Below are 27,950 nucleotides of genomic sequence, written 5' to 3' on the forward strand. Positions count from 1 at the left end.
CGGGCTGGGGGAGGGGCGGGGCTGGGGGCGGGGCTGGGGAGTGGAGGGGCGGGGCGAGGAAGGGGCGGGGCTCCGGGTGAGCGGTGGGGGGGCGCGGGGTGAGCGGAGGTGGTTGGGGGTGGGGCGAGGTACGCGGGGGAGGGGAGGGGCGCGGGGGAGGGGAGGGGCGTGGGGGAGGGGAGGTGGTGGGTGGAGGAGGGTCGCGGGGGAGGGGAGGGGCGCGGGGGAGGGGAGGTGGTGGGTGGGGGAGGCGATGAGTTCGGGGGAGGGGAAGAGGGGAGGGAGGAATGAGTGAGGAGGAGGTGAACCGGAGGAAGAGAAGCAGGGGAGGAGGGTGGGGGGAATGAGAGGTGGGGGAGGCGTGGGAGGGAATGAGAGGAGGGAGGGGGGAGGGAGAAGAGGGAGGAGGGGCCGGGGGAGTGCTGCGAGTGGGGGCAAGCGAAGAGGGGGGGGGGAGGAGGAGGCGGGTGGTGGTGGTGGTTCTCGAAGAGGAAGCTGCGAGAGGGAGCGGGGGATCCGCCCTGGGGGAGGGGCAGAGCAGCACCCAGGGGCGGGGCCCTGGGGGAGATTGTGGGGGGGGGGGGGGATTCCTGGTGAAGGATGAGGGGGGGGTTCTGTGGGGGGCGAGGGCCCTTCCCAAAATGTCCCGGACAATTCGTCACCGTGCCCCGTGTGCAATGCGGCTTGGAATATCAACATCCTCCTCTTGTCTGCGGTGTACGCCTTCTTCCCTTTGGTTGGAAGGCCTTGAGGCTCAACTTGACACAGAGGGCAGGGAAGTCGACAGCACAGATGACTGGCGCAGGGAAGATTGCGCCAGACAAGTCGGGGTGGAAACAGAGGAGAATTGGTGACCTTCGCACGGAGCGAATTGATATTTCATGAACCGCTAGGAAATTCCACGAGGTGACTTGAAATGTTGATCGCTCTACTCTATAACATCCCCGGAATTATGCGAGGGACGGCCAATGATTTTTGCTCACCGATGCTGGACCGCAGATCGTGGGATTGCGTCGCACAAATCGAAAGTTATCAATTGTTACTCGCGCGATTGTGTACACGCCTTGTGACGAATCAATAAATTGTTTAAGAACTCATCGTTAAAGAGTTGACCAAGTGAGCCTCTCTGGTATTAAAAAAAACAGACCGGTATTACTCTGTATTCTCATGCATGGGCACAGAATTCCATTTACATTTCTTCGATGATGTTTAACGTTGAACTTTTTTCTTACCGTACGTAGCCAACCATCGAGATGTTTAATGTTCATAAACTTCTATTCATACTATTCAACAGCCCGATGTTATTTTAGCCTGGTCCACGCAATCCTGGATTTCACGTAGCGCTACCACATTTGAAATGCTGCTACGAGATGTTACGTTCGTTTTTTTCTGATCTCGGTCCCCAAAGCTCCCCCGGCGGCAGCGACATCGCGGTGCCCGCGACCTCCACCACCACGAGGAGCACAGCCCCCCCCCCACCCCCCGCCGCAGAGTTGACCCCGCGGCGTTTGACCCCGGCCCTCAAACAGAGGACCGCACGTCCACCCCGACCGAGTTCGCCTCCAGTCGCCGCGGTTGCGCCACCGTCGATGACGACAATGATGTTGATGATGATGACGATGTGGATGATAATGATGACGATGCTGATGATGATGACGATGCTGATGACGATGTTGACGATGTTAATGATGATGACGATGTTGATGATGTTGAAGATGATGATGACGATGTTGATGATGATGACGATGTTGATGATGATGTTGATGATGTTGATGATGATTTGGATAATGATGATGATGACGATGATGATGATGACGATGCTGATGATGTAACGATGTTGATGATGACGATGATGATGATGTTGACGATGTTGAAGATGATGATGTTGATGATGATGACGATGTTGATGATGATGATGACGATGTTGATGATGACGATGATGGTGAAGACGATGATGACGATGTTGATGATGATGACGATGTTGATGATGATGATCGTGGAGTGCAGGGCTCTTGGTGCGATCTGCCGAGGGGGCAACGTGGGTCCCGTGGGAGGTGAAGTCTCCCTGGCCCTCACCGTTTCGGTCGTCGCCCGGACATGGAAGGGGAGATGAGACGATGCTGTCACGACGACTGAGCTGGGGCGAGGGTGGCGATGTCGTTCGCCGGCGTGGGTGCGCAGAATCCGTCGCAAACACACGGTCATGTGTCGGGTGGTGGTGGATCAACGACACATTTATATTTACGCGATCCCAACCCATCAAACCTTTATCGTGAATAATAACATTGATCGCAAAAGCCATACGCGTTAGACTGACCGCCATACGCAAGCAGCAGCAGCACGGGGAGGATGGAGGCGTTGCAGAGGCAGAAGAATCTTTGTTGCCGTTGTTAACTAACTTGCGCGCAATTGAGATTCGTCTTTTGATGTCTGCCTCGCTGTTGCCAGTAGGTTGCGGTCGAGGCATGCGAATGACTTCACTTTAATATCGATGCTCGGCTATGCGCGCTTCGTTCAGGTCACGTGGCTGCTTGCTCTTCTGTGGTTTGTATTTTGGATTTTCCCCCAGTTCATTTCCACGGCCAAAGCTTTTTCGTTGTTGTTTTTTTCCCCCACATACTAGGTGCTGCCTCCAGTCGCTCACCAGGTGGCGACTAGCATCTGCAATTGGTCAGGAAACGTTGCCGTCGGCTCCCCCGAGGTGACTGAAATTGGTGGAAGGTTACCCTTGCATTTTGCCCGTGGAGAGGTCATTTTGCTCCGCTGGTGCTGCTTTCTCATCAGCCCGCCTCGGGCGCTCATACCGCATCTGGGGTCTTCCATTGCCTTCTCCTGCCCTTTGTAGTCTTCGTTGGACCCTTTTACCCGTGTTTTGCATTTTTTCTCAATTCAAGCACCATGTTTTTATCACTAATCCCTTCCATTCTCACGGTGCAACGGGTTCCGAGGAATGTCTTGGCGGCTTTCTTTACAGAGTCTAAAAACTGGTCCCAATCTATCCGTTTCTCTTCAGAGGGAGCAGAACATCGGTTGTTACCGTTGACTGTGTACTTCTTTCTTGATTTGAAGCTTTCGTGACTGCAGGAAGCCATACTCTTTGGTTCTTTCGGTAAAGTCATGTAGGTATAAAATAAAATAAATCACGACGTTTCGGGCGCAACACAAGCGTCCGTCATCAGGTGGGAAAGCTTTCGTGATTTATTTTGTTTTATACCTACGTGACTACCGAAATAACAAAAGAGTATGTACTTCTTGTTCGAAAGATAGGTCTGAGAGTTGTTTGATATCGTGGGGGGGGGGGGGGGTATTGGAGATGGTCACTCGTTTAATCTTTATACTGATGATAGTTGCGATAACGGGGCGGTGGTCTGAGTCAGGCCCCAGGCTGCAGTACACGCTTGCAGGTTTGCACAGCGTGCCATCTGGAGTTGATAAGTTTGCGGTCAATTTCATTCTGTGTGTGGCCGTCATTTGAAATCCAGGAATGCCTCTGAAATGCCGCGGCACTGGAGCCACGTGCCACCGTTTCTTGCACACAACTGAGTGGGGCCTTTGTGAGTTGGCGTTCGTGGGATGCCGCGCACCACGTGTACCCATCACAGGTCGGAGGCCATCTCCTGGCAGCGCCAGAGGCAGGCATTGAAGTCTCCGTGACACTTGACGAGGTCTCGATGGGGTTTTTTCAGGTTCAGCCTCTGCTCCAGGGACTAGGGGAAATGGTTCTTTAATGTTGTCAGGTACTGAGTTGGTTGGTGCGGCTATAATTAAGCCACCGAGGGTGTGCCGGAATCTGTCAAACCAGCCTGTCGTTCACTGGGTGCCACTCGATTCAGGCTGACTTGGCTTTGTGGACAGCCGGGGACAATTGCCGTGGCCGGGACATGTTGCGATGAACTCACGTTATCGCATAGCTGCCAACCCCTTATCAGTGCCCACCTTATTACAGACCAATTCAGACCTTATTGGTCACCCCGTGCCCTTATAAATCTCAACGTTCATTCTACAACGTCACATTACAAGGGAGAAACACAAACAAATAGACAACATTAGGCTTTTTTGCCTGCATGGAAACGGTTGTATGCCGTATGAACCTGAAAACTCAATTTCCCTGGACAATGGTACGGGTAAACCGTATGGGTTGATATGTATGTTATCTACCTTCTTGGGTCTTTCGGTAAAGTCACCTATCTACGTGACTTTACCGAAAGACCCAAGAATATGAATTCCTGCAGTCACGAAAGCTTTAAGTCAAGATGCTTTTATTATTTTCAATTGATTATTTTAAATGTTATTTTAAAATTTTATCTACGTGACTTTACCGAAAGAACCAAGAATATGTATGTTATCGGGTTCACAGCTTAGTGCGCTAACCACTGTGCCACCGCTCCCCCACTTCTGTGTTCGATACGCTCCTGCCAATGTTAATTGCGCTTTCTGCTGGCCATTCTTGGGAACGCGCACTTAGCGCTGAGTTTTCAAAGTCGCGGATTGTTATTCCGTTTGTGAAGCTAAAACCATCGTCAAATGTTCAGCGGATCAATGCACGTGGTGCACAGCAATTCCCAGAATTGGACGTCCTTTTCATAACTTTTTAGAGGCGCGGGCAATCATTAGTTTAGTCGTGAAATTACTTTATACTCCGGCTTGGTAATTTCAGAAAATTAGGACTGTCGTTCTGGTATAAATGAGAGGCCGTCCATAAATGACGTCACGCGATTTTGGAGGATTTTTGCCCCCCCCCCCCCCCTTCGTCACACGGCGTCACAAAAAGCCAGACCCCCCTCAAATATGACGTCACAAAGCTGTGCCCCTCCCCAAAAAATAAAACATGCTTCAAATCGCTTTAACCTATTGTCATTGGAGTGAGTATTTAATGTGCCGCTGCACTCTGATGTTGTAGGAGAGAACATTTATTGAAAAGTCTATTTAATTAAGTAGAACGTGTCTATATTTATTTAAAGTTGCGCATTTTGATGTGACGTCACATTTCTCAAACCCACCCCCCCTATCGTCACACATCGTCACAAATGTCTAACACCCCCCCTAGGTGCGTGACGTCATTTATGGACGGACCCTAATGAGCATCTTTTTAGATGAGAGGAATGCTCGTTCAAATACCGCGTTGTGGAATGTTCTCGGGCGAACTGACTTATTCCCCCGCCCCCATCCACGCTGGGACGGTGGTGATGGTGCGTCGGTTTCGCGTATCACAACGTTGACTTACTCCATAAATAAACCATACTTTGTCACATACCACACAAATACCTTCATAATGACCCGCCTATATGTACGTATTGAAGATGATTTTGAAATGTTAACCGTGCGTTGGCTTAATTTGTGGAAATGCCCCAAATATGAAACGCTTCAAGCAACGCAGTTACGATGCTAGCGATACTTATCACTAATATCGCGACATGTGTTGGTCAATATTACAGATATGTTAGAGAGTATGTACGTTAAGGTTACATATGCGTGCGTGTATAATATGGCATGTGTCTGTGGCCTTATGCACCTTCAAGGCTTCTGTTATACCCACAAAGTACTGTGGTAACAACCGTATTATGTGGCTGTTCTTGTTTCCCTCCGTAATTAATTGATTATATTTAGCCGCACTTTTCCCCTGCATGTGTGTGTGTGCGTGTGTGGAGCGGCGGTGCAGCGGTTAGCGCGCTGTGCTACAAACCTGGCATCCCAAGCTCGATTCCCACTCACAGCCAACACCAGTGACGATTATTTGAGCGGGTCCTGGGCCTCCTCTAGGTCGACTCAGCCTAAAAAATAATTACCTGGTACGGTGTGTAAACATTGCCACTAGGGAGACAAAGGCGGCCGAGCGTGGTGCTGGCCACCCACCCAATAGGTGCTCGCTAACAGCACTTGCCCCAACAGTCTGTTGCAGGCTATACGGGTGATCTTTGTGCGCGTGACCACAGCTGTATAACTTTATTGACACCGTGCACAAGTTTGGAGTGAGACTTTCCGCAACATCTTATAATTTGGAGCATAAGGAAATAAAAAAACTTCCAATGCTGTTTGTTTCAATGCTTATCATATGCACTACAATACATGTTATTTCGTAGTATAACGAGAACATGATGGGAGACTACATTTGGGGACTGATTCGTGAAAGTGATTTACAGTATAATCGTAAATCTCGAAAAACTGCTCACTTCTAAATATTTTGTCGTCATTTTTGTATTACTTTAGAATAAATACATGTTAATTTTGAATAATGTTTTTTTTCTGACTTTATGTGAACGAAAAGACACAAATTCGCCCGTTTTCTCATTGAAAATAGGTGAATTTCAAAATATCACTGTCCTGGTCACAAAAGCAAAGTTTGTGGGGAATAATAGGCATTTTCTCTACTTTTTAGGCATAAGCAATTACGAAATAACACTTACTACCCAGGAACAAAAATTGTGTTACACAGTGATATTTATTGAAAGTTTGTTTTAAGTTTCCTATGGTGCGCCCCCCCACCTCGCCCCCATGCATGCGACTGATGGCGCTGCTACTTTATACTGATGCTAGTTGCGCTTTTGGTTGAGATGTTCCACGGGTTCCTCGCGGTTAGCCGAGGTGACGTTATTCTCGTTTTATTAGAACTTTTCTTATTTTTAGAAGCAGAAATCATCTGTATTTTGTATGGTGTCCATATCATTACGGTACGTAAAGATTCTAGTCACTTTACATTTCCCTATTTATCTGGTTACTACAGTGTAATTTATCTTACTAAGAATAGCAACAAAAAGAGCACATATACATTTAATTCTTTCCTTTTGGAAGGTTCACTGTCAACATTTTTCTGATTTTGGAGATTTTTTGCCAGTGGTGGTGGTTAACCATCAGAACTCAATCTAGATTTGAAGTTTTCGTGACTGTAGGGATCCATACTCCTTGGTTCCTTCGGTCAAGTCACGTAGGTAGAAAATAAATTAAATTAAATCACGACTTTTTTCTTCTTCTTGGTTCTTTCGGTAAAGTCACGTAGAAGGGAAGTAATAAAATAATAAAAATAAAACATAATAAAATAAAATAATTCTCACGACGTTTCAGCTCCAACGCAAGCTTGGCAGTGTCTCATTCTTCACCTGAAGACGGCTGCTTGCGTTGTAGCCGAAACGTCGTGAGAATTATTTTATTTTATTATGTTTTATTTTTATTATTTTATTACTTCCCATCTACGTGACTTTACCGAAAGAACCAAGAAGATGAATCCCTGCAGTCACGAAAGCTTTAAATCGAAATTTAAATCACGATGTTTCGATTGCAACACAAGCAATCATCATCAGGTGGTAAAACCACAGCAAGAATTTTTTTGCTTAAGTGGGAGAGCGTTGCCGTGCTAAGAGGTTATACAAGCAGAGAAGGGGGGAGGAGCAAGGGGGAGGGGTGGGGGTAGGGGAGCGCTGCGTGGACGCCCGAGAGGGACGCGAGGAAGTGGGCGGGGCTGGGAGTGGGACGCCGAGAGAGCTGGGGGGATGCTGGGGGGAAGTTTACTCGGAACAAAATAGAGTAGTAGTAGTGGTACCCGGCAGATACGATAGACGACAACCACAACAAAGCAGTTAGGGTTTTACCTGGTTAATAACATCCTTCCAATGATTGCTCAATTTGTATCCATCTTCTCGGTTGAAGTTATGTTTATATATCTGGATGCCTTCATGAACAAACCTTTCGATAAAAGAGGCATTGCTTTGTGAGTTGGGTGTGAGAAAAACTACCAGAAGTATTTATTTCAAAATTGACAAAGCAGTACATAAACCATCGAGCGAAAGTTGGAAATTTTTCATGAGTGCAATGGGTTGCTCCTAATAAATTTACACACTGTACTGTGAATTCGCGATAATGTATTTCCTTCTGGTATAGGAAGATCTGATGAAGCCATTGACGGATTTTATTTAACCTAAACCACCTGCAAAGAAATGTGATCTTGAGACTGTAAGAACCCAAGGCAGTCTATTCCCTCCTCAAACTAGAACCATGACTCTTCACCAGGTACACGATGTCCCACAATTTTTTTCATTTACCCCCCCAATTTTACCCAAATTGTGCTATGGATATCAAGGCATGAGAGGATCAGCACAGTTTGTCTATGTACGGTGTGAAAGAAGTTCAACATACATCCATTCGGATCGCTCTCAGAGCAGTGCAGTGAATGGCCCACGGAAGCGGATATCACAGACCTACCTCAAAACTCCCTTCAAGTGACCCCTGGTCCACAGACTAAGGGGCAGCACTTTCTCACCCACCCTGCCACACAGAGTATTGTTTGTCACATGACAAAAAAAAGGCCATTTTCCGAGCTGGAATTTATCCAAATTAAGCTCAGTGCAAAAATGTAATCTGATGGGTTTCTTTTGTGTGTGCGGTCATTGCTGAATAATCTGAGACCATTAAATCACTAACAATCACAAACCCGGGCCTCATCGCAGATTTGAACCCAGAATGTCAACGGTACCAACTCAGCGCTCTGACCTCTTGACCCACCCGGGCACCTCGCCACGTCTCACTGAATGTGTGCGTGGTTAGGCACCGAGCTGTAAGTATATTCGCTCCGGCTCTATGCCGAGCCTCCTCCGTGAGGCGTGAACGGTGACTGCACCCTGCGCAGAGGGTGCACAAGCTTGCTCCCCGACTCTGGCCGGGAAAGGATGTAGTGCAGCTTCTCCTGGTAGGCGGCCTGGGCCAGCAACGTCTGCTCGTGCTCCTGCTGTGCCGCCTGGCGCTCGGCTGCGTGCACTCTCTGCTGGTGCTCTATCTGAGACCGCAGTGCCGCCTGATGCTCCCAGTTCGCGCTCTTCACCCTGAAAAATAGTTACGATGATGTGCAATAATGTTTTGAGCATCTTGTGCGGAAATGACTCAAGTTTCTGTAAATAGAATGCGGACGTGTGTGGTAACTATATTACAATAATCAAAGCAATAAATTATCTTTTAACCTATTATAGTCGATAAATGCATCTCTATTTCACAGAACCCCCCCCCCACCACCTGTAATGGGAGTCATGCTCTCTACCCACCTGGCTTGCTGCTCTTCCTCAATCCGTTTGCTTTCTTTCGCAGCTTCTTCCATCAGCTTTTGATCTTGGATCAGCTCCTGCTGCTTATGCGAATTGCAGTCCACTGCCAACACACATGCACAAAGACAAAGATAGACCCGTATAGCCTTAAGACTGTCAGGGCAAGTGCTAATTTGAGGCTGAGTCGACCTAGGGGAGGCCCAGGACCGGCTCAGATAATTGTCACTGGTGTTGGCCGTGAGCGGGAATTGAACGCGGGCTGCCGAGTTCGTAGCGCAGCTCGCTAACCGCGACACTACCGCTACCATTTACCTCACACGCACAAACACACACGCACCAAACAAACATTATATTCCCCATTTAACATGACAGAGCGGCAGGGATAGTGCAATTAGATTACTAACAGGTATTGAACACGAGGGGATGGTTGGGCCAGCATTCAGGTGCAATCGACTGCCTTTGTCTCCCTCGTGCTGTTATATTGACACACCACATCAGATCGTCATTATTCGAGGCTGCGTAGACTCATGCTTTGGGCCTGTAACGTCAGCACGCACGCTTCTCCTGGATCTGCTGCTTCCGTGCGTCCATGACGTCCTTGAAGAGGCGGTTGCGCGCCTCCTTCTCCAGGCGCCACTGCTCCTCGCGCCGGCGCCACATGCGTTCCAACTCGGCCCCCATCAGGCGCTCCATCTCGCGTGCGCACTGCCGCTCCTCCTCTGCTTGCTGGGCCAAGTGCTGACGGTACAGCTGCTGCTCCTTGCGCAGCTCCATCTGCGAAAATGGTCATTGAAACCTGGCATCAGCAGGCTGTGCGGTGGCTGCATTGCAGCGCTGTTATCACGAGCAGCCAAGCATAACACACTTAGCTGCACACATCCTGTCCACTCACTGCCACGGTGGCGAGATGTTAACTCCCTCGCCTGGTATGCAGGAGGGCATGGGTTCGATTCTATCCCTGACGCCTGTATATTTGGAGTTTGGATGTCTCTCTATCTCTGGTCACGTGGATTTTTCTCTGGGTCCTTCAGTTTTCCCCTCCACCTTTAGAACATGCGTTTTGACTATTTGGCTGCTATACATTTTCACGTCATAAGATACTTTATTGAGCTATCATTTGTGGCCAGTTCACTTCTGAAAAACAGCTATATAGCTCAGTGGGCCTTACTTGGTAAAATAACAATAGGGGTAAAAAAAAGTTAATTGTTTCCATATCCACTCTACATCGGCTCAATTCACCCACTGATGTGGCCTGCTCATCATGCGTCAACTGCTCGATATCATCACCGCAGATAAGGGGTTGCAAAACAGTAGCCCATGAGTCGCATATGAGTTAGGGAAGCGGGAGCCAGACATGGGTGCTCCCACAGATTTCTAAATGAAAAATACCACAGCCAAACAGCATGAGTAAACCGGCCACGTGAATGCATGTGTCAAGCCGTGTGTGTATGTCCTGTGGCTCACGGCTATATGAATATTTTGGTATGTTGCTGACATAGGCAGAAAGTATGACTACCCCGACTGGAGAAAATCAGTTGCACTTTATTAGAGTTAAATGCCTAATTAATGAGATGCTATGGGAAACACTTCAAGGTACCTGCCAACACGTGACACCACTGGGGATATTTCATATTACTGTATCATCATGACTACACACACCATCCGTTTGACAAAAATAATTACGAAGTTACTTGGGTGCAGTTTATAAATTGAATGGCTTATGGAAGAACAAAGCTTCACACCCCAGAAAAATTACTTCATATATGAAAGGTAAACATTAAATTATTATTTTTGGATTATTTAACCGAGGGGCTAATGAGAGTCTGTAACTCAAATTGTGCTTGGACAATGTTAGGCAATAGTCTACTCTGGTGAAGGACTTTATATTTCTTATTAAAGTGTACAAGAAGGTGGCTGGGTGGCTTAGGTGACAGAGTGCCGAGCTGGTACCGTTGAGGTCCTGGATTCCAATCCAGGCAGCTGCCTGTGATTAAACCACGCAACGAATTGATGGTCTCAACCCAGTTACCAATGGCTACGCACAAAATCCATCAAATAAAAAACAAATCTGCATATAATTTGGCGAAATTCCAATCCTGAGAATTTAAATATCAGTTTGACCGCCCCCTAGTCTGTGAACTAGAGGTCACTTCAAGGGATGTTGGAGGCAGCTCGAGCATGAAGGGCCCATTCTCTAACAAGAAGCTTTCATAATAATAGGTTTTACCCTTTCTGGCAATAAAACAGTTGTGTTAAGATATTAAAACCCAAGTTGTAAAACCTATTCTTATATTTCCATACTGGCCAGGGAGGTCCCATGATGTAGCTGCTCAGCCCGAGCTCTCAATGTCCTGGTAGTGGCATGGTCTTTGTGTTGTGCGCCTTTTGGCGTCCTCTGGTCTAACACTGTTTGAGACGAGGCTCTAAAGAAAGTTGTCTCTGGTGTGGACCATTTAGTTTCAAAGACAATGCATATACTGTCAGAGCATTTTTTTGCATGTTCACCACAAGTATATGTGCTTAATGCAGACATGATTCCTTGCAAAAGGCTTCAGTGTGATGTTTTAACATCTTAACACCTGTTTTATTGCCAGAAAGGGTAAAACCTATTATTATATTTTTATACTGGCCAGGGAGGTCCCATGAGGGGTCATTATGATTACGCTTGCTTATCCAGGAAAAACCTCACTGAGTCTTCTTCTCAAGACTCTCTTTCAGGAAAGTCCTACCAAGTTGCACGGCTCTGCGAGAGATTTGACATTATTACATGACGCTGATAACACAATCGGCATACAACTGGGGCACATTGACCATTAAAAACAAATATATAAATTAGAGTAAAGTCTACAGCAGATACCATAATTTGGCAATTTCCACAAAAAAAAATTACTTAGCAACTGCAGGAATTGAACTGTTGACTGTGTAAACTGGCTCCACTGGAAATGGCCCTGTCAAATAAACAGATTTTTTTAGTTTTACCAGATAAGACCCATTGAACTATATAGCCCTTTTAAAAAGCGATCTGGCCATAAATGATAGCTCAACGAAGTGGCTTATCACGTGGAAATGTATAGCAGCCAGATACTCTAAACACATTTATAAATGTGGAGGGAAAAACCTGAGTACCCGGAGAAAAATTCATGCAACCACGGGTATATCATACAAACTCCAAATATACAAGCGTCAGGGTTGGGATTAAACCCACGACCTCCTGCATACCATGTGAGATAGTTAACATCTCGCCATTGTGGCACCCTATACAGTAAGGTCACCCATGTGGTAGGCGAGTGGATGGACCAACCTTGCGTTGCTGCTGGTCCTGGCTCTCGTTGCTCGACGTCTGCACCATCTGCTCTAGGAGCCTCATGTCCAAATCCATCTCCTCCTGCCGCTCGCGTGCCAGCCGCTGCAACTTGAACCGCACAGACGAGTCCAGCATGGCTCGCGTCTGCTGTCGCTGCCGTTGCTTGTCCTGCTGGGCGCGCTCCTCCTCCACCTTGCAAAGCTCCCGCTGCTCCCTCTGACAAAGAATTCACGCCAAACGGTAAAAAATTTGGCATCACATGCAATGCTATTTGGAGAAAAGAATGTTAATCATGGCACTGATGTCCCATTTTTACATCATGTTGCTTTTTCTCCTTTCTCTCGGTTCTTTTATTCATAACCAAGCGTGAACCATCTGAAATGCATATCTTTGCAAGACATGCGATAAGATAAGACAGCATATGAGGGTAGAGCTGGGATACAAATGAGAACAATGCCCTAATTAGGACCATGCAACGATCGACGCAAGAACATTATTTCACCGAAGCGAGCGGGAGTGGCCAGTGAGCGCTATAAGCTTAAGCATTGCACACTTCAACAAGTTTCGGAAATAAGGTAGTTATCGAAATTATTTTCTAGTACTAGAAAAAAATTATGTAGCATTATTAAAAAATAAAATCCAGATACAAATTTTCACAGGTTTCGGTTACAAATAATAATATTAAGTGAGTTTTACCCTGCAATTGACAGTGGCCCAAGATCCAAATATAAGATGCATGTGTGTCAAATTTTTATTTCACAGCTCTTCTAAAACATCACTCAAATTTACACCACACAGTGGTCAGTTAGTAATCATTTATATATTCAGTATGTTAGATACAAGCTAGTTCCAGCCTGTTCTATGGACAGGGCCAATATATTTTCTAAGCTAGAGTGCTTAATAACACTCAGGCGTTTATTATGTTGCATGGATTTTTCTTAATTGCAAAAAATGTATTCCCAACTCTCAACTGAAAAACCAGAGGAATTGGAATAAATGGTATTCATTTCTGAAACCCAATAAGATTAGTATGGTAAATATACTAGGTCACAGTTTTTTACCTAGGATAACGGTCATAGTCACTGGTTTCAGAATACGCCCTTACGATGGACGGATGCCACCAGGAAATCCTTGTATTAAATTGAATGTATGTTGATAAAACATTATTTCACCCTTTCTGGCAATAATACAGGTGTTAAGATGATTCTGGCAAAAATGGTCCCATCAATGAATGTATGGTGTTAAAACAGATCTTCCAATCATTACCACTAAATTAGTATAACAGTTAGAAAGTGGCCTATACTCTAGCAGGTTGATAATTATTTAACATGGCCCACCATGAGCTCAGCCTCCTCCTGTTTGAGTCGTTTCGCTTGCTCTCTCTGCTCCTGCACAGCTGCCCGTTGTTGCTGCAGCGCCTGCAAGCTCTCGCGGTTGCTCTCGGCACGCTCCAGCGCCTGCCTCTCCTCGCGCTCCGTCTTGGCCAAGCGGTCGCGCTCCCAGAGCTCGGCGAAGAGCCTCTCCTCCTGGTGCTCCCGCTGCCGCGCGGCGTCACGCTCCGCCAGCTGCACGTGCCGCTCGGTGCACACCTGGTCCTGGTGCCAGCGTGACAGGACGGTGCGAAGCTCCTCGCTCTGCTCTCTGCGAGCGCGCACGCACGCATGCACAGCGGTGGCCACGTTTACCCGATGGTTTTGTCTGAGTTGGGCCACAGCAGCCCGACTCGTGGAAAAATGTGTGTAATGTATGGCAGCTATTGTATGTATGTATGCTGAACTTCTTTCGTACCATACATAGCCAACCACGCTAATCGGTGCGGGAGAAGGACAACAAACTAAACAAAAAAAAGGTTTTGGGTAATCACTTGCGGAATACGTCATACCAACGAATAAAACAGTGGTTATCATTCAATACTGTGAATGATATGGCCCTATAAGACCCACAAAATCATCGGTCCTATTGTGGTGGTGTACCCTGGCAGGTATGGTGGTGACACCACGAGGCAAACGTTATATAGAAAATAATTCTAAATCATCCAGTGATGGGCATGGTCTCTCTATCTCTCTCTCCAACACATCTCTTCACTCCACACATCTCTAATTCACGCACTATCCTCCGACACCGGACAAGATCGAAACCGCCTCCGCCTTCTCCGGCCATACGCGCGCTACCAAAGCCGTCCGGATGTTCGAGGGAGACGGCACCAACCGAAACTGCTGATCCAGTTTTTGCGTGACCAGCTGCTGCCGCTCACACTCGCGCTGCTCCCTCAGGGCCTTGGCACGCTCGCGCATGCGAGCCTGCCGCTCCAGCGTGGTCTCCTGCGTGCGCTGCAACTCCTCCAGATAGCCGCTTTCCTCCTCTTCCAGCAGCTTGGTCAGCCTGCGGTGGAGCACACACGTGGCACGCATCTCTGGGCATGTAGACAGCTGAAAACGCCTTAGTCTTCCAGAAAACCACGTACATTCTGCCCGACCTGATGTCACTACATTTGCCAGATCTGATGGCATTACATTGGTGTTGAGTTCATTGCAGTTCCTATATGGCATTAAAAAAATACTTCAGTGATTCGAGATAGGCTTATGGATGCTTTCTTCATAAAGAGTGGACAGTTTAGAGAGTGGACAGTGAACAGTTTAAATAACTATAAACCAATGTCTAATGTGTGCATTTATCAGAAGTCATCAATATATTATTATAAAGTTGAGAAATGTCATGAATGAAAAGTAATTAAGTCTGAGCAATATATCAGAAACTACTACAGTTCTGGCTTTTTAGATAAAAAAAAACATGGCATTTTTCAATGTAGACAATGATATTTGATTGTGATTATTGAAACATCTTGAAAAAAAACAATTACCGTTTAATCATTTATTCGTGTGCAGTACGCCAGATCTTCCCATCACCAACAAAAATACCCCACCCCGCTGGTTAGTCTGGCTGCAAGATGTTCTACTGTACACACACACACACTCGTGTGTTTATGAGCAAAGAAAATCACAATTACCCGCGTAAAGCACTTCTTCAGTTTGGTGTTGTTGCCAATTCACTTTGGTATTCAGTTTCAGAGCCGGCACGGCAGGTGCTGGAGTGCGATCGGCTGAAAGACGCCCAAGTCACACTTACCGCAATCCTGCCGTGAAATGTTGAGCATCGTTTCCACTCATCTCTACTCAAGAGGCAGAAACCTATTTTCGAGTTTCTTTGCTAAAGCCCTGCTCTCTGGCAAGACAAAGATCGCCTGCATATCCTGAACGGACGTTTTTGAGCAAGTGCTGTGAGCGTACATATAAGGCCGATACGGTGTATGAGGGAGTGGGTCATCAGCACCATGCCCGGCCGCCTTTGTCTCCCGAGTGGCGATGTTTACACATCACACCAGGTACGGTTTGAGGCTGAGTCGACCTCAGAGATGTCCAGGACCGGTTCAGATAAACGGCCATGAGCGGGAATCGAATTTGGGTCACCGAATTCGCAGCGTAGTATGCAAGCCACAACACATTACTCTGACCTATATGATAACATAAATTAGAGTAAATCTTGACCTCTCAATTCTTACAAGGTGATTTATATAGCTGATAAATAAAATATCCCTGCTCATGCAATATATCCTTTAACCTTTTCTAAAATCCCATGCATGCATAGATATTGTTACTTTATAGCTCACATTCGTACTTAAATATACAACATTCTCTACCACCCCCCTAAGAATATGGAGAATGGTTGATGAAATCAGTCAGGAACAAACAATTGATTCATCCAGTGGTTCTTGACCCTATTAGTATCAGCCCCCCCCCCCCCCCCAATCAAGACCACTGGTCTCTGCCCCCCGTCCCCAGCCCCAAAAACCCAACTAATGTTGCTAAGGCCACAACAGAGAGAGAGAGAGAGATCACATGCCCACTCCTATAGTCAACACTCGTTTAACGTCGTCTAGTTGTTTGTTTTGTCACCAACGTGGCGGCGACGTACCCTACGCACATTAAAAAACGTTCCTGCACTGTGTCCATGCTGCAGCCTGTGCCCCCCTGAAAGGCTCTTTAGGGGACGCGTTCCCATGGGCTGAGAACCGCTGGACTAATCAGTCACGTGACATTACATGTGCCACTCGCACAATTATTCCCTCTGGAAATAAAACTAAACTATAAAAAAATGTTTTACCAAGTAATGTCCACTGAGCTGTATAGAACTTTTTCAGAAGTGACCTGGCCACAAATGAAAGCTCAACAAAGTGGCTTATCACGTGGAAATGTATCACAGCCAAATACTCTAAATGCACGTTGATTCTAAACGTGGAGGGAAAAACCGTCAAACCCGGAGAAAAATCCACGCGACCAAGGGGAGAGAGACATGCCAACTCCAACTAAACAGAAGGCGTTAGGGTCGGGATCGAACCCACGACCTCCTGCATACCAGGTGAGGGAGTGACCATCACCACGGCGCCAAATGTTTCTCCCCCACAGAAACGTATTTCACACTCGGTAAAATCCCAACCTTTCTCGGCGGTCCTGCAGAGACAGACTGAGGCCCTGCATGGCGGTGTAGAGGTGGCGGTCCACTGCGGAGCGCGTGGCCCGCTGCTCGCTCCGCTGCTCCCACTCGCCCTTGACGCGCGCGAGCTTGTCGGCCTGCACGAGCGCCAGCGCGTCTTCCCGCGCCTGCTGCCGCCAGCGCCCGCTTGCCTGTGCGCTGAGCGCCGGCATGACCCTGGAACCGCGCTCTCGCTGAGAACAATCGAGGTCCACAGGCACAGCGACAAGTAACAGCGGTGAGTAGAGGGATGGTGCTGATGTGAAGCAGGGCATCAACCGTGGTCTATCCGCTCCTGGATGAAGGCGTCTCGACGTCATCGTCATCCCTCGTAAGCTCCGTGGTGGTTGTACTCTCAGGTGCGAACCCTGATTTGGCTGACATTTACTCACTATTCTTGACCATTCGTCAAACTCCTATCATCTAGCAATGTGTCAAACCGCAGACCACAATTTCGAGCAGCTCTGGGAAGTAATTTATTAAATTATATAATGACATTTCGTGACCCCGCCGCCCCCCCCCTCCAGTCCCCCCCCCCTGGTAAGTTTTCTCGAGCCACCTCTGTCTGCCTGACCGTGAACCCAACTATGATTACACAGCTGTTGCAGACTTCTGCAAACCCACTTTTAACAGCCACCACGGCATATGGTCCAAGAAGACTGCCTTGTTAATCATGTTGACGTATGAGCTGACATAGCAGATAAAACATTGAGCAGTGCAGAAGCTATTCCTCTCCCGGTGTTTGTGATGGATGTCATCGGTCAACTGGAAACTCATTTTCTTTTGGTAACGCCATGAATACCCAGACTCCCACTATCCCCTTGTGCTTGCCAATGACCTGTTGAATACTCATTGTGCCTTTTGTATTAACCTTAAGAAGTTACACAATGCTGGAGCAAAGCCCCTCTCCCAGATGATTCCTCGTAATGATGTCGCCACCTACCACAACATCTACACTGCCATACATAATGCATGAACTTTATTTCGGAACAGGTGATGGACAATTGAGACAAAAGCCCTTTTATGCCAGGGAAACCTGACTATGCTAAACAAAGAACACAAATGTCACGGCTGCACACGTGAGACGTGTTTGAGCAGGAAACCACTTTGACATAAAAAATAAATAAAACTCGAAACGTATCCATTTATTTATTGAGTAAATATCACTGAAACTCTTGTGAAAACAAAACTTCCTTTTTTCAGTTTTTTTTAAATAAGACAGCCCTAATGTTAGCCAAGATCAGCTATAAGGCAGTGTTAGTCGTGTATTTGTTACCACTGCGCGGTGCTAAGGTTTTATTTATTCAGTGCCAGCAAACTCTGGGCTGGTTTCGACATTCAGTATCTCATCAGCAGTGTCGAGCTTGCTTGCATCAATGCTGAACCATGCTCCGCAGGCTGTTACAGGCTGCTGCGGGGCTACATTGTGGGCAGTAGAGGACAGTAAAATAACACATTCCTGCGGAGGGAGCTGGTAGGAACGTTGGGTTGCTCGGTCAATGGCCAGGGTCAACGGCGGCGTGGTGTATTCCGCAAATATGTCCGACTGTGAGGGCGGGCACAAGCCGGCGTGAGTAGGTGAAACGTTGAGTTTTATAAGGGCACCACGGGGTGACCAGCCCCTCCCCACCTAGCCTCACCCCTCCCACCCCCACCCAGCCCCTCCCTCCCCACCCAGCCCCTCCCTCCCCACTCAGCCCCTCCCTACACGACGGACGGACGGACACAATAATCCCCTGTGGGCTGGTGGAACCAGTGGGTTCCTACCAGTATAACCTCACCAACTCGGTGAAGTCTGTTCAAACAATCCACACGATCTGCGCGTGGTAGCAGTAGTGGTCGGGGGGGGGGGCTCATCCAGCAGTGGATTGACAAAAGGGCTGTACAGATAATAATGAAGACAAAAGTTTCCCCTAGAGCTGTCGGAGTGAGTGCTGTTATTGAGCACCTATGAAGGTCGACACGGCACACGAGGGGGTGGCCAGCACCACGCCCGGCCGCCTTCGTCTCCCGAGTGGCGACGTTTACACATCGCACCAGGTTACTCATTCGAGGCTGAGTCGACCTAGGGGAGGCCCAGGACTGGTACAGATGATGGCCACTGGTGTTGGTGGCCGTGATGGCTGCACTGCACTACCAAAGCTGTCAACCCACACGGTTTAACTCCGTATTCTGGCACAGGAGAATTGAGTACGAAAAAAAATATTTTGTCTATTTTTTTGTGTTTCTCCCTTGCGAATGGGACTTTGCAGGACAAACTTTGAGATGTATCAGGGCCACGGTTGTGACTAACAATGTCTCAATTTGTCCTCTGTGATAAGGTAAGGGCACTGGTAAGGGGTCGCCAGGCGGTACACAACCAACACGTTACACATGGCGTGGTTGTTGACTGCAGCCGGCGGCGGCTACTCACCAGGGCGACCGTGTGCACGCCGGGTCCGGTCACCTCCCGTCGGCGCCGCGTCCTCTCGAGAGACATCATCGTCGCCTTTCGCCGTCTCGCAGGTCGCCTCGCACAATACGCGTATGTGTGATTGATAACGAGTCACTCGGGATCAGCTGAGCGAGCCGAGGTGCAGGCCTCCATCACCGGCCGCGTCTCACGAGCGGCGTCTTCTACACGTGCCCCGCCACCCCGGCGTTGCTATGCGACGGCGACACAATCTCCATGGCAACCGCAGCGTCAACAACGCCGCACGTGTGCGCGGTTCGTCCACTAGGGGGCGTCGTTGGGGGACGTGGCTGGAGATTGATAAAGTATTTTATTTTTTTTTAATTTTCGATTTAAAGCTTTCGTGACTGCAGGGATTCATCTTCATGGTTCTTTCGGTAAAGTCACGTAGAAGGGAAATAATAAAATAATAAAATAAAACATAATAAAATACAATTCTCACAATTCTTGGATTTTAGAATGTTTTTTTTTTAGTATTTTAGTATTTTATTTAGGTAAGGGGCCGTCCATAAATGACGTCACGCGATTGTGAACGATTTTTACCCCCCCCCTTGTCACACGGCAGACCCCACCTCAAATATGACGTCACAAAGCTCTGCCCCCCCCCCCAAAATAAAAAATGCTTCAAATCGCTTTAAACTATTGTCATTGTAGTGCGTATTTAATGTGGCGATGCACTCTGATGTTGTAGGAGAAAACATTTCTTAAAGAGTCTATTCAATTAAGTAGAACGTGTTGTCTATATGTATTTAAAGTTGCGCATTTTGATGTGACGTCACATTTCTCAACCCCTCCCCCCCTCGTCACACATCGTCACAAATGTCTGACCCCCCCCCCCCCTAGGTGCGTGACGTCATTTATGGACAGCCCCTAAAGTCACGTAGATAGAAAATTTATAGATCACGACGTTTCGATCGCAACACGTCTCTCTCTCACCTGAAGACGAATTAAACCAAAGAGTATCGATTCCTGCAGTCACGAAAGCTTCAAATCAAGATGAAATAAATGCAACTTTTTTTTCGATAATTTTGTCGTGTTAATTTTTTTACAATAGAATTATTATATCAACGTGAATTTCTCAATGAAGATAACATTTTAAGTTGTTCGTATTAGAAACCGTTGCAACACCGCAGACTGATCTGTGCCTCGGGGAGGTCTCGGGGCGGCTGTGAAGGCGTCCGAGTGAGAGATATCCCATTCTTCTTAGGTGTTTTCGGTAAAGTCACGTAGGTAAAACATCAAAATTAATAAAAATAATAAAATAAAATAAAGATCTTTATTTTATTTTTATTATTTTTATTAATTTTGATGTTTTACCTACGTGACTTTACCGAAAACACCTAAGAATATGATTCATTGCAGTCACGAAAGCTTCAAGTCTAGAATTAATGAGAGATATCCCCTTTTAGTCATTGCGATGAGCAACTTCTAACATTGTAGCCACGCCGTTTGAGACCCATTCAGGGGGCTGTAATGAGACGGAGTCACAAGGCTGGGTGGCACCGTGCAAATACAGCAGGTCACAGCCCTACACGCTCTAGGCTTTTGGCAGTGTCAAAGGGGTTGTGTAGTGTGGACTTGAGGGTCATGGGGACAGCATTTGAGTGCTTTGTCGTTGCGTTTCGTATTGTTTATAAATGCCTACCGTTGGCAGATAAGATAGTTATATTATTTTCACGATAAGGCCAATAACATGACGAGGTTTTAATGAGAACACCATATTTTCAGAGGTCACTCACAACAGCTCCACCTAGTGGAAATGTCACGAGCCGCCACTGGCCACAACCTCATCCTTCTCGCTCTCGTTTTCGTTGTTTAATAGCCGAATGTTTGTAATAGCCGTCAGGCATCTGACACTACGATGGCTGTTGCCTAGGGCACATGTTTCAAATAGTTGTTTAGTGATGATGGTGGTGGTGATGTTGATGAAGAATAAGAATCGAGGTCGTGGGTTCGATCCCAACCCTGACGCCTGCTCTATATGTGGAGTTTGCGGTGTCTCTCTCCCCGTGGTCGCGTGGATTTTTTCCCCCGTCTAGATTATTTAGATTATTTTCGTGCGATAAATTTGCACATGATAAGCCACTTTTGTTGAGCTATCATTTGTGGCCAGGTCGCTTCTCAAAATAGTTTTATAGCTCAGTGGACCTTACATGGTAAGATAAAACATTGCATAGTTTTATTTGTGTATATATTTTTAGTGAATTATTTACTTTGCGCTCATATCGTGTTTTGCATTGTTGTTATAACATTCTGACCGGCCCCTACTGTAAATATTCAGATTATTCTGATTCGTCATCGACGAGAAACCCACGTCTAATTTAGAGCTAGGCCCTTGCCTTTTTGGAACATCTGGGAAGTTATTTGATGATCTTGCGTTGGCAGTGATGCACAATCGTAAATCTTAAAATAAACACTCATAAAATTATTTGCCCATGTGGTTGCATTTTTTTTTATGACATCTGGGCAGTTCACCAGCATTGGACTCATGCGAGTCTGGCTCTGCTGATGTATCACTGCATATCGAAACCGAGCCCGAGTTTTTTCCTACGTTGAACCAATGATCCTGAAACCATGCGCTGCCTACACGAGGGGTGTAGGACTGATACTCTTACCATGTAAATTACTTTTATCTGGTGGAGGGAGACAGATATTTTAAGGAGATATATTGTCTGATTTTTCGTTGATTTTCTTCTCCATAACGACGCAAATGATTATTTGTGTCGATACTCATATATTCTACGATTCAGCAGCTCGCGAGGGAATGTGAGATCCACATGTCCATTGAGCAACACACACGCGGAGCAAGCCCAGCATGCACAAAAACAGCTCAGCCTTATTGAGACCACCAACTCAAGAGAACTGAACGGCTGGTCATTTTGTCGTTTACAACAACTACAGTATAAGTAGAAGAGTTGTACGTCAAGTTGTCGGTGGTGTTGGTTCTAGCTGCTGGTGAGACATAGATGTACAACTCTTGGTGGTGGTCAAATCACCCCCACGACCCACGTGGGATGGGTGGGCTGTCCCCTCATCCAGCTGTGGATTGACACAATGCTGCACAGTACATGTAAATACCGGAACGTGAAACACGCTCCCTAAACATAACCTTAGGGCTACAGTATCTATATATGCCCCCTCAAATATGGAACTTTGATTCAACTTTGGGCCCACTTTGGGCCAACTGTTCCAACCACATGCCACGTTGGTTTGATCTTTGCACGTTTACTGGAACAACACCAGCTACCCAGCCCCCCAGGCAACATAAATCTAATTTCATTACATTTGGGGGTAGTCTATATAGTTTCCTATATTATGATTTTGCCTCCATGATTGTCAATACGTAATTGAATCACAATATTAGTTACTGCGTAGCATTGGGCGGTACTGTTGGCATGCGGTGAATCTGCGGTTCGGTGAAAAATTATGCCAAGCACACACATATGTCCTGTGAGCCTAATAAGGGCCTCTGCCAGAAACTTTTGCCGATTGTATGACGTTTATTTTCAAGGCAGTGTTATCGACAAATGTGTTGAGTTTTGTTTTGCTGTTTGCTTCCATCGCATTGGCACGAAATATTTCGGTACAAACCGACCTCTACAGCCTATATAAATTCCCTGTACGTTATCCCCCCAGGCGTTTTTCTGTGTGCCTCTCCATGTGTGTATGTCTCTTGATGTGGTGTTACTCTGGTTGTCCCTCTGTGCTGCCCAAAACATCTTTCCCTGTATGTTCTTCTCTGTGTATGTATCTCTGCTACCTTGTAAATCGTATCTGTTCACTCTGTTCCACGTTGGTATGTTCAGCCCAGAAGATGAACATGAAATTTAGCAGTCTTTTGAAATACGTGGTCAACCAGGTTAGTGTCTAACTGTGTTGTTGGCCGACTGGTTTTGCATCACGTGATGTTTCTAAGGCTTGTTGAGTTCTCGTCTCCCATCTTCTTGCTGTATATGCCTCCGTGCAGTTTACCGTTCTCTGTGTGCTATGTGCGTGATGTACTGCTATGTGTTCCCTCGCTGTGTGTTTTACCCCATTTCCACCTGACGATGATCGCTTGTGTTGCGTTCGAAACGTCGTGATTTATTTTAATTTAATTTCGTTTTATTTCTACATATGTGACTTTACCGAAAAAAACGAGTATAGCAACCTAATCCCGTCGAGATTTCATTTTATTCATTTTAATTTCATATTTGTGCATCTCACGTTCCATTGCTCAGATGTCTCTCCGCCTCAGGGTGTAAAGGGCTGTTTTATTCCTTTCAATGAATGGTGATTGCCATCAGGAATGCATTGCTGGGTGTGCATGGTGCCTTGTGCTCACCAGAACACACCTTAACCACAAGGCATTGTGCCACCAGCAATTAATTGAACTTTTTATGTAAATGCGTTTAAGCGTGTAGTAGTAATGCTTTTATTATTATAGAAGGATTTGATCTGTTACTCAATAGCTTTTAGGTAGCTATTCATATTCCAATAGAAACTGGTCATCAGAATTTTTTTTTAATGATCAGGCCCCATCGTGTAGAGTACAGTTTCCAACTCTTATTATCCACTCTGGCCTGTCTATTTTTGTGCTATGAAAGAGGACCATTTCCCGAAACGTCGCCTATTTTAATATTTATTTTTAAGGCCACAGTATTAATGGACGAATGTTGTTCGGGGGGTGCTTTGCGTGTTTAATGTTGCTGATGCAACCAATGCCAATGCATTACCCGAATACTTTCACACCAATAGGGGGCGACAAAGCTCCAGAAGAACGTCTTGTTTCAGGATAAACATTGATCATGCGGTATTATCCGGGGTGGAGTGCAGACGAAACCCCCCATATAAAAAAATATACAAATACTGTACAAGAGACTTGTAAATTAGGGTACAAAAACACTTTTTGTTACCTATGTAAAATATTGATGAATAGGTAGAATCTATCGTCAGCTTTTATTGGTTCTTAAAGCAGCTCATAATGGAAGCAACATAGGTGGAGTGATATTTGTTTATTTTATTCACAGATAAAATAAAACTTTGCAATATTCAGATTACTAAAAAGAACACACGGGGATTTAACAAAAGCCTACAAAAACTAAATTACTTGAAACCTAAATGCACAGGAAGTGGCGTTTTAACAGCACCATAAACCAAGTGGAAAATCCCAAGGTCTCCGACAAACGGACTGGAGGAAATTGAATATGAATCACCCTGTTTAACCAAAAAACAAAGTGTGTGTATGACCCAACAACACACAGAGTCACCACTCCAAAGAGCCGGATTATCCTTGTAGCAAAAGTAGCTACATATTCTACGGGCCCCGCTCTTTCAAGGGCCCCGCGCTAAATGCTTCCAAGCTATAAATTCCGGTTCAGTGATTCTGCACTTGCTCTATTACTATAGTACTACACTGCCTTCGACTTTTACCAACGACTGGGTGTGTATAGTTTTCGATTTGTCGTATTATCTGACTGTATAGCAAATGAAAAAATATAATTACTCTACAAAGCAAGTTGAAAATTTGTGTTTTAATATTAATGTTTTTTAAAAATATATTTAGGGCCCCTTTATAACATATGCTACAGGCTCCGCAATAGCTTAATCCGGCACAGCCACTCCATACTCAGGGCTCAGAAGCGGTTCCAACTGGGTGGCATCGCCTCGGGGATCCTCAGCACAACCAGAAAACGAGAGCGAGCCCCATGACCATCCTAGGCGCTCACACACACAGACGGAGCAGGCTGGCGCAATCCCAATTGTCCACAGCGCTGGGATTCAAAACAGCTTGGAACTGGGTTTGGAAAATCGCACAACATTCGTCTCAATTGCCTATTACAGTACAGTACTGTCTTTTAATAGCACAGCGCCTACTAAATGAGTTACCACGCACACACACAGCATTGTCATTCATTCACCGCCAGAACAACGCGGCAGAAATGCATTCACTCATATTGTTTTTTGAAGTGCCCCAAGGATAGTAGAATGGAGGTCAAAACATAGCTGCAGGTAGCCAAAAACCACTCAACAAAAGCAGCAATGAGCCTAAATGTGTCTGCAATGCGGCTCTGACGTGGGCAGGAAGTCAACAGTGTCAATGAACACATTCCTGCGGAGGGAGCTGGTAGGAACGTTGGGTTGCTCGGTCAATGGCCAGGGTCAATGGCGGCGTGGTGTATTCCACAAATAAGCCCGACTGTGAGGGCGGGCACAAGCCGGCGTGAGTAGGTTCAACGTTGAGTTTTATAAGGGCACCACGGGGTGACCAGCCCCTCCCCTCCCCACCCAGCCCCACCCCTCCCACCCAGCCCCACCCAGGCCCTCCCTCCCCACCCAGCCCCTCCCTGCACGACGGACGGACGGACACAATAATCCCCTGTGGGCTGGGTAACCTGGCGGTTCCTACCAGTATAATATATGTAAATTATGAGAAAAAAACCATAACAGAAACATCAGCGCAGGCTGGAAAACCACGAGTTTCAAACACCACACAGAAACGTGTACAAAAAGCACTCAGCGTTGTGAATTACGTAAAAAGACAACAATAGTTCCTGAAGAACACTGCCTCTATGGCCACATCTTGAGAAGGCCTGAGCTCTCAGCACATGAGAACCACCGCGTGCTGGGCAAGACCCCGACCTCACATTGTTAACTGGGCTATTTCACAGTTGTCGACATTATTTCCTCAATCTCTCGGAGTGGAACACTAAAAACGACAATGTATGTCGGCGTGGCCTTTTTTCTCCTTCAATGTACGGTGACGCAAAGTGCATCAACATGCTTAGGGGCCGTCCATAAATGACGCCACGCGATTTTGGACGATTTTTGACCTCCCCCCCTCGCCACACGGCGTCACAAAAAGTCAGACCCCCCCCCCCCTCAAATGTGACGTCACAAAGCTCTGCCCCCCCCGCAAATAAAACATGCTTCAAATCGCTTTAAACTATTGTCATTGTAGTGCGTATTTAATGTGCCGCTGCACTCTGATGTTGTAGGAGAAAACATTTGTTAAAAAGTCAATTTAATTAAGTAGAACGTGTTGTCTATATTTATTTAAAGTTGTGCATTTTGACGTGACGTCACATTTCTCCCCCCCCCCTCGTCACACATCGTCACAAATGTCTGACCCACCCCCCCGGTGCGTGACGTCATTTATGGACGGCCCCTAACCACATTCACATTGCGGACTTTATGAACATGCTATTACACTATATTGTCGAGCAATCACATTATCCCTCTCCTTGAACGCCCAAACGTTACCACTTGTTTGCTCTTACAGCACAATGGCTGCAATACTCTGCCACTTTGCTTTATCAATCGATGTTTATTTGGTACACGGGAAGTTCCAAGAAGCCAGTTGCCCAGCTAGTTTGTTGTGGATTGTGTCGCAGTCGAAACGTCGTGAGAATTTTTATTGTTTAATGTTTATATTAATTTCCCTTCTCCGTGACTTTACCGAAAGAACCAAGAATACGACTAACAAGGTCAGAGTGATCCGTAGTGTGTTGTCCTCCCCCCGCACCACCGATTAGCACAGGTTGGCTATGTACGGTGCGAAAGAAGTCCGACATAAATACAATAGGCAACAGCCGAACAGAACGCTTCAGAGGCGCAGAAAAAAAAGCCCTTAAGGAGAGGAGGTGAATGCGAGGTGAAGCAAATTCGACCGAACCTCACCTGCCAGCATAAAATGATCATGAGCAAACAAGCTGCTAGAAACAGAAGGAAAACAGATGGCGCCAATCTATTCCAGACTTAACTAAGTCACTGAAATTGAAGAACAAGCGTGAATATATGCAAGAATATGTATGAAATACATGCCTTGGGGACAAACATCCATTTAGTAAATTGTTTATGGTCTTAATAAACAGCAGAGGTGTTGGAATGTTTGATTGGTAACGTCCGTGCAAATAGGCGTGATTGCGATAAGTGCAAAAACAGGTTTCCTGCGAGAAAAATTAAAGAGCTGCTCATTTGGAAAGGTTATTGTGTCTTATTTTACTTCTCTTGGTGTAACAAATAAAATGGTACCATTGAAGTTTTGCCACCTTGGGTGGTACCGATATCTGGTCTGGCCCAAGGACTAAAAACACCCGTATCGGGAACGCAATAAGTAACAGCAAACGGATTGGGTAGAGGTCCAGCAGCCGAACTGTCATTACTCTATGAACACTTACAACGTGGGAATGTGTGAGGTCTGCCCGTTCTTCCCCGGTTCAGTGAAACCCAGTTAACACCGTGGCCTCACGAAATATGGACCCGTGTTTACAGAGATTCCCAGTGGCCAGCTACGATCCACATCTCTATTCTGCAAATCCTAACACACTTGGAAACCGAGGATAGAAAAAAAAACACCTCTAAAGCTATCTCAAATGAAAATCCAGGAGCCGGTCTGGAGCACAGGGCCATGCCAATTACAGAAGTGTGTTTATACAGCGCATTGTAGTGTTGATAGGTGTTGATAACCATCAACAATATAAGCTGTTTTTATGATTTCGTATTATTATTATTGGGAGTGTGGCACGAAAGACCCCGTCACCTTCCCATCTTCACGTTGCGGCAGTAGACAGACTCAGAATCAAATTACACAACACACGGAACACAAGAAACCAAGGGTCTCATCCAGTTTAATGCCAAAAATAAACTAAACATGAAT

At 46.4% G+C, this 27,950-nt stretch overlaps 1 protein-coding gene across 1 annotated transcript; it reads right to left on the minus strand.

Annotated features, from left to right (window-relative positions):
* Nucleotides 1–7,707: 7,707 nt before the first annotated feature.
* On the minus strand, nucleotides 7,708–19,505 carry LOC133343892 (cilia- and flagella-associated protein 53-like). Its single transcript, XM_061553866.1, has 8 exons — nucleotides 19,274–19,505; nucleotides 16,825–17,054; nucleotides 14,539–14,712; nucleotides 13,668–13,971; nucleotides 12,328–12,546; nucleotides 9,584–9,800; nucleotides 9,027–9,129; nucleotides 7,708–8,810 (listed from the first exon to the last, which is right to left on the minus strand). The coding sequence occupies exons 1-8, from the start codon at nucleotides 19,340–19,342 to the stop codon at nucleotides 8,567–8,569; spliced, it is 1,560 nt and encodes a 519-aa protein (XP_061409850.1). The 5' UTR covers nucleotides 19,343–19,505; the 3' UTR covers nucleotides 7,708–8,566.
* Nucleotides 19,506–27,950: the final 8,445 nt, after the last annotated feature.

The sequence above is a fragment of the Lethenteron reissneri genome, chromosome 18 (genome assembly GCF_015708825.2).
Source record: "Lethenteron reissneri isolate LAM-NWPU_2019-01 chromosome 18, ASM1570882v1, whole genome shotgun sequence".
NCBI classification, from domain to species: Eukaryota; Metazoa; Chordata; class Hyperoartia; order Petromyzontiformes; family Petromyzontidae; genus Lethenteron; species Lethenteron reissneri.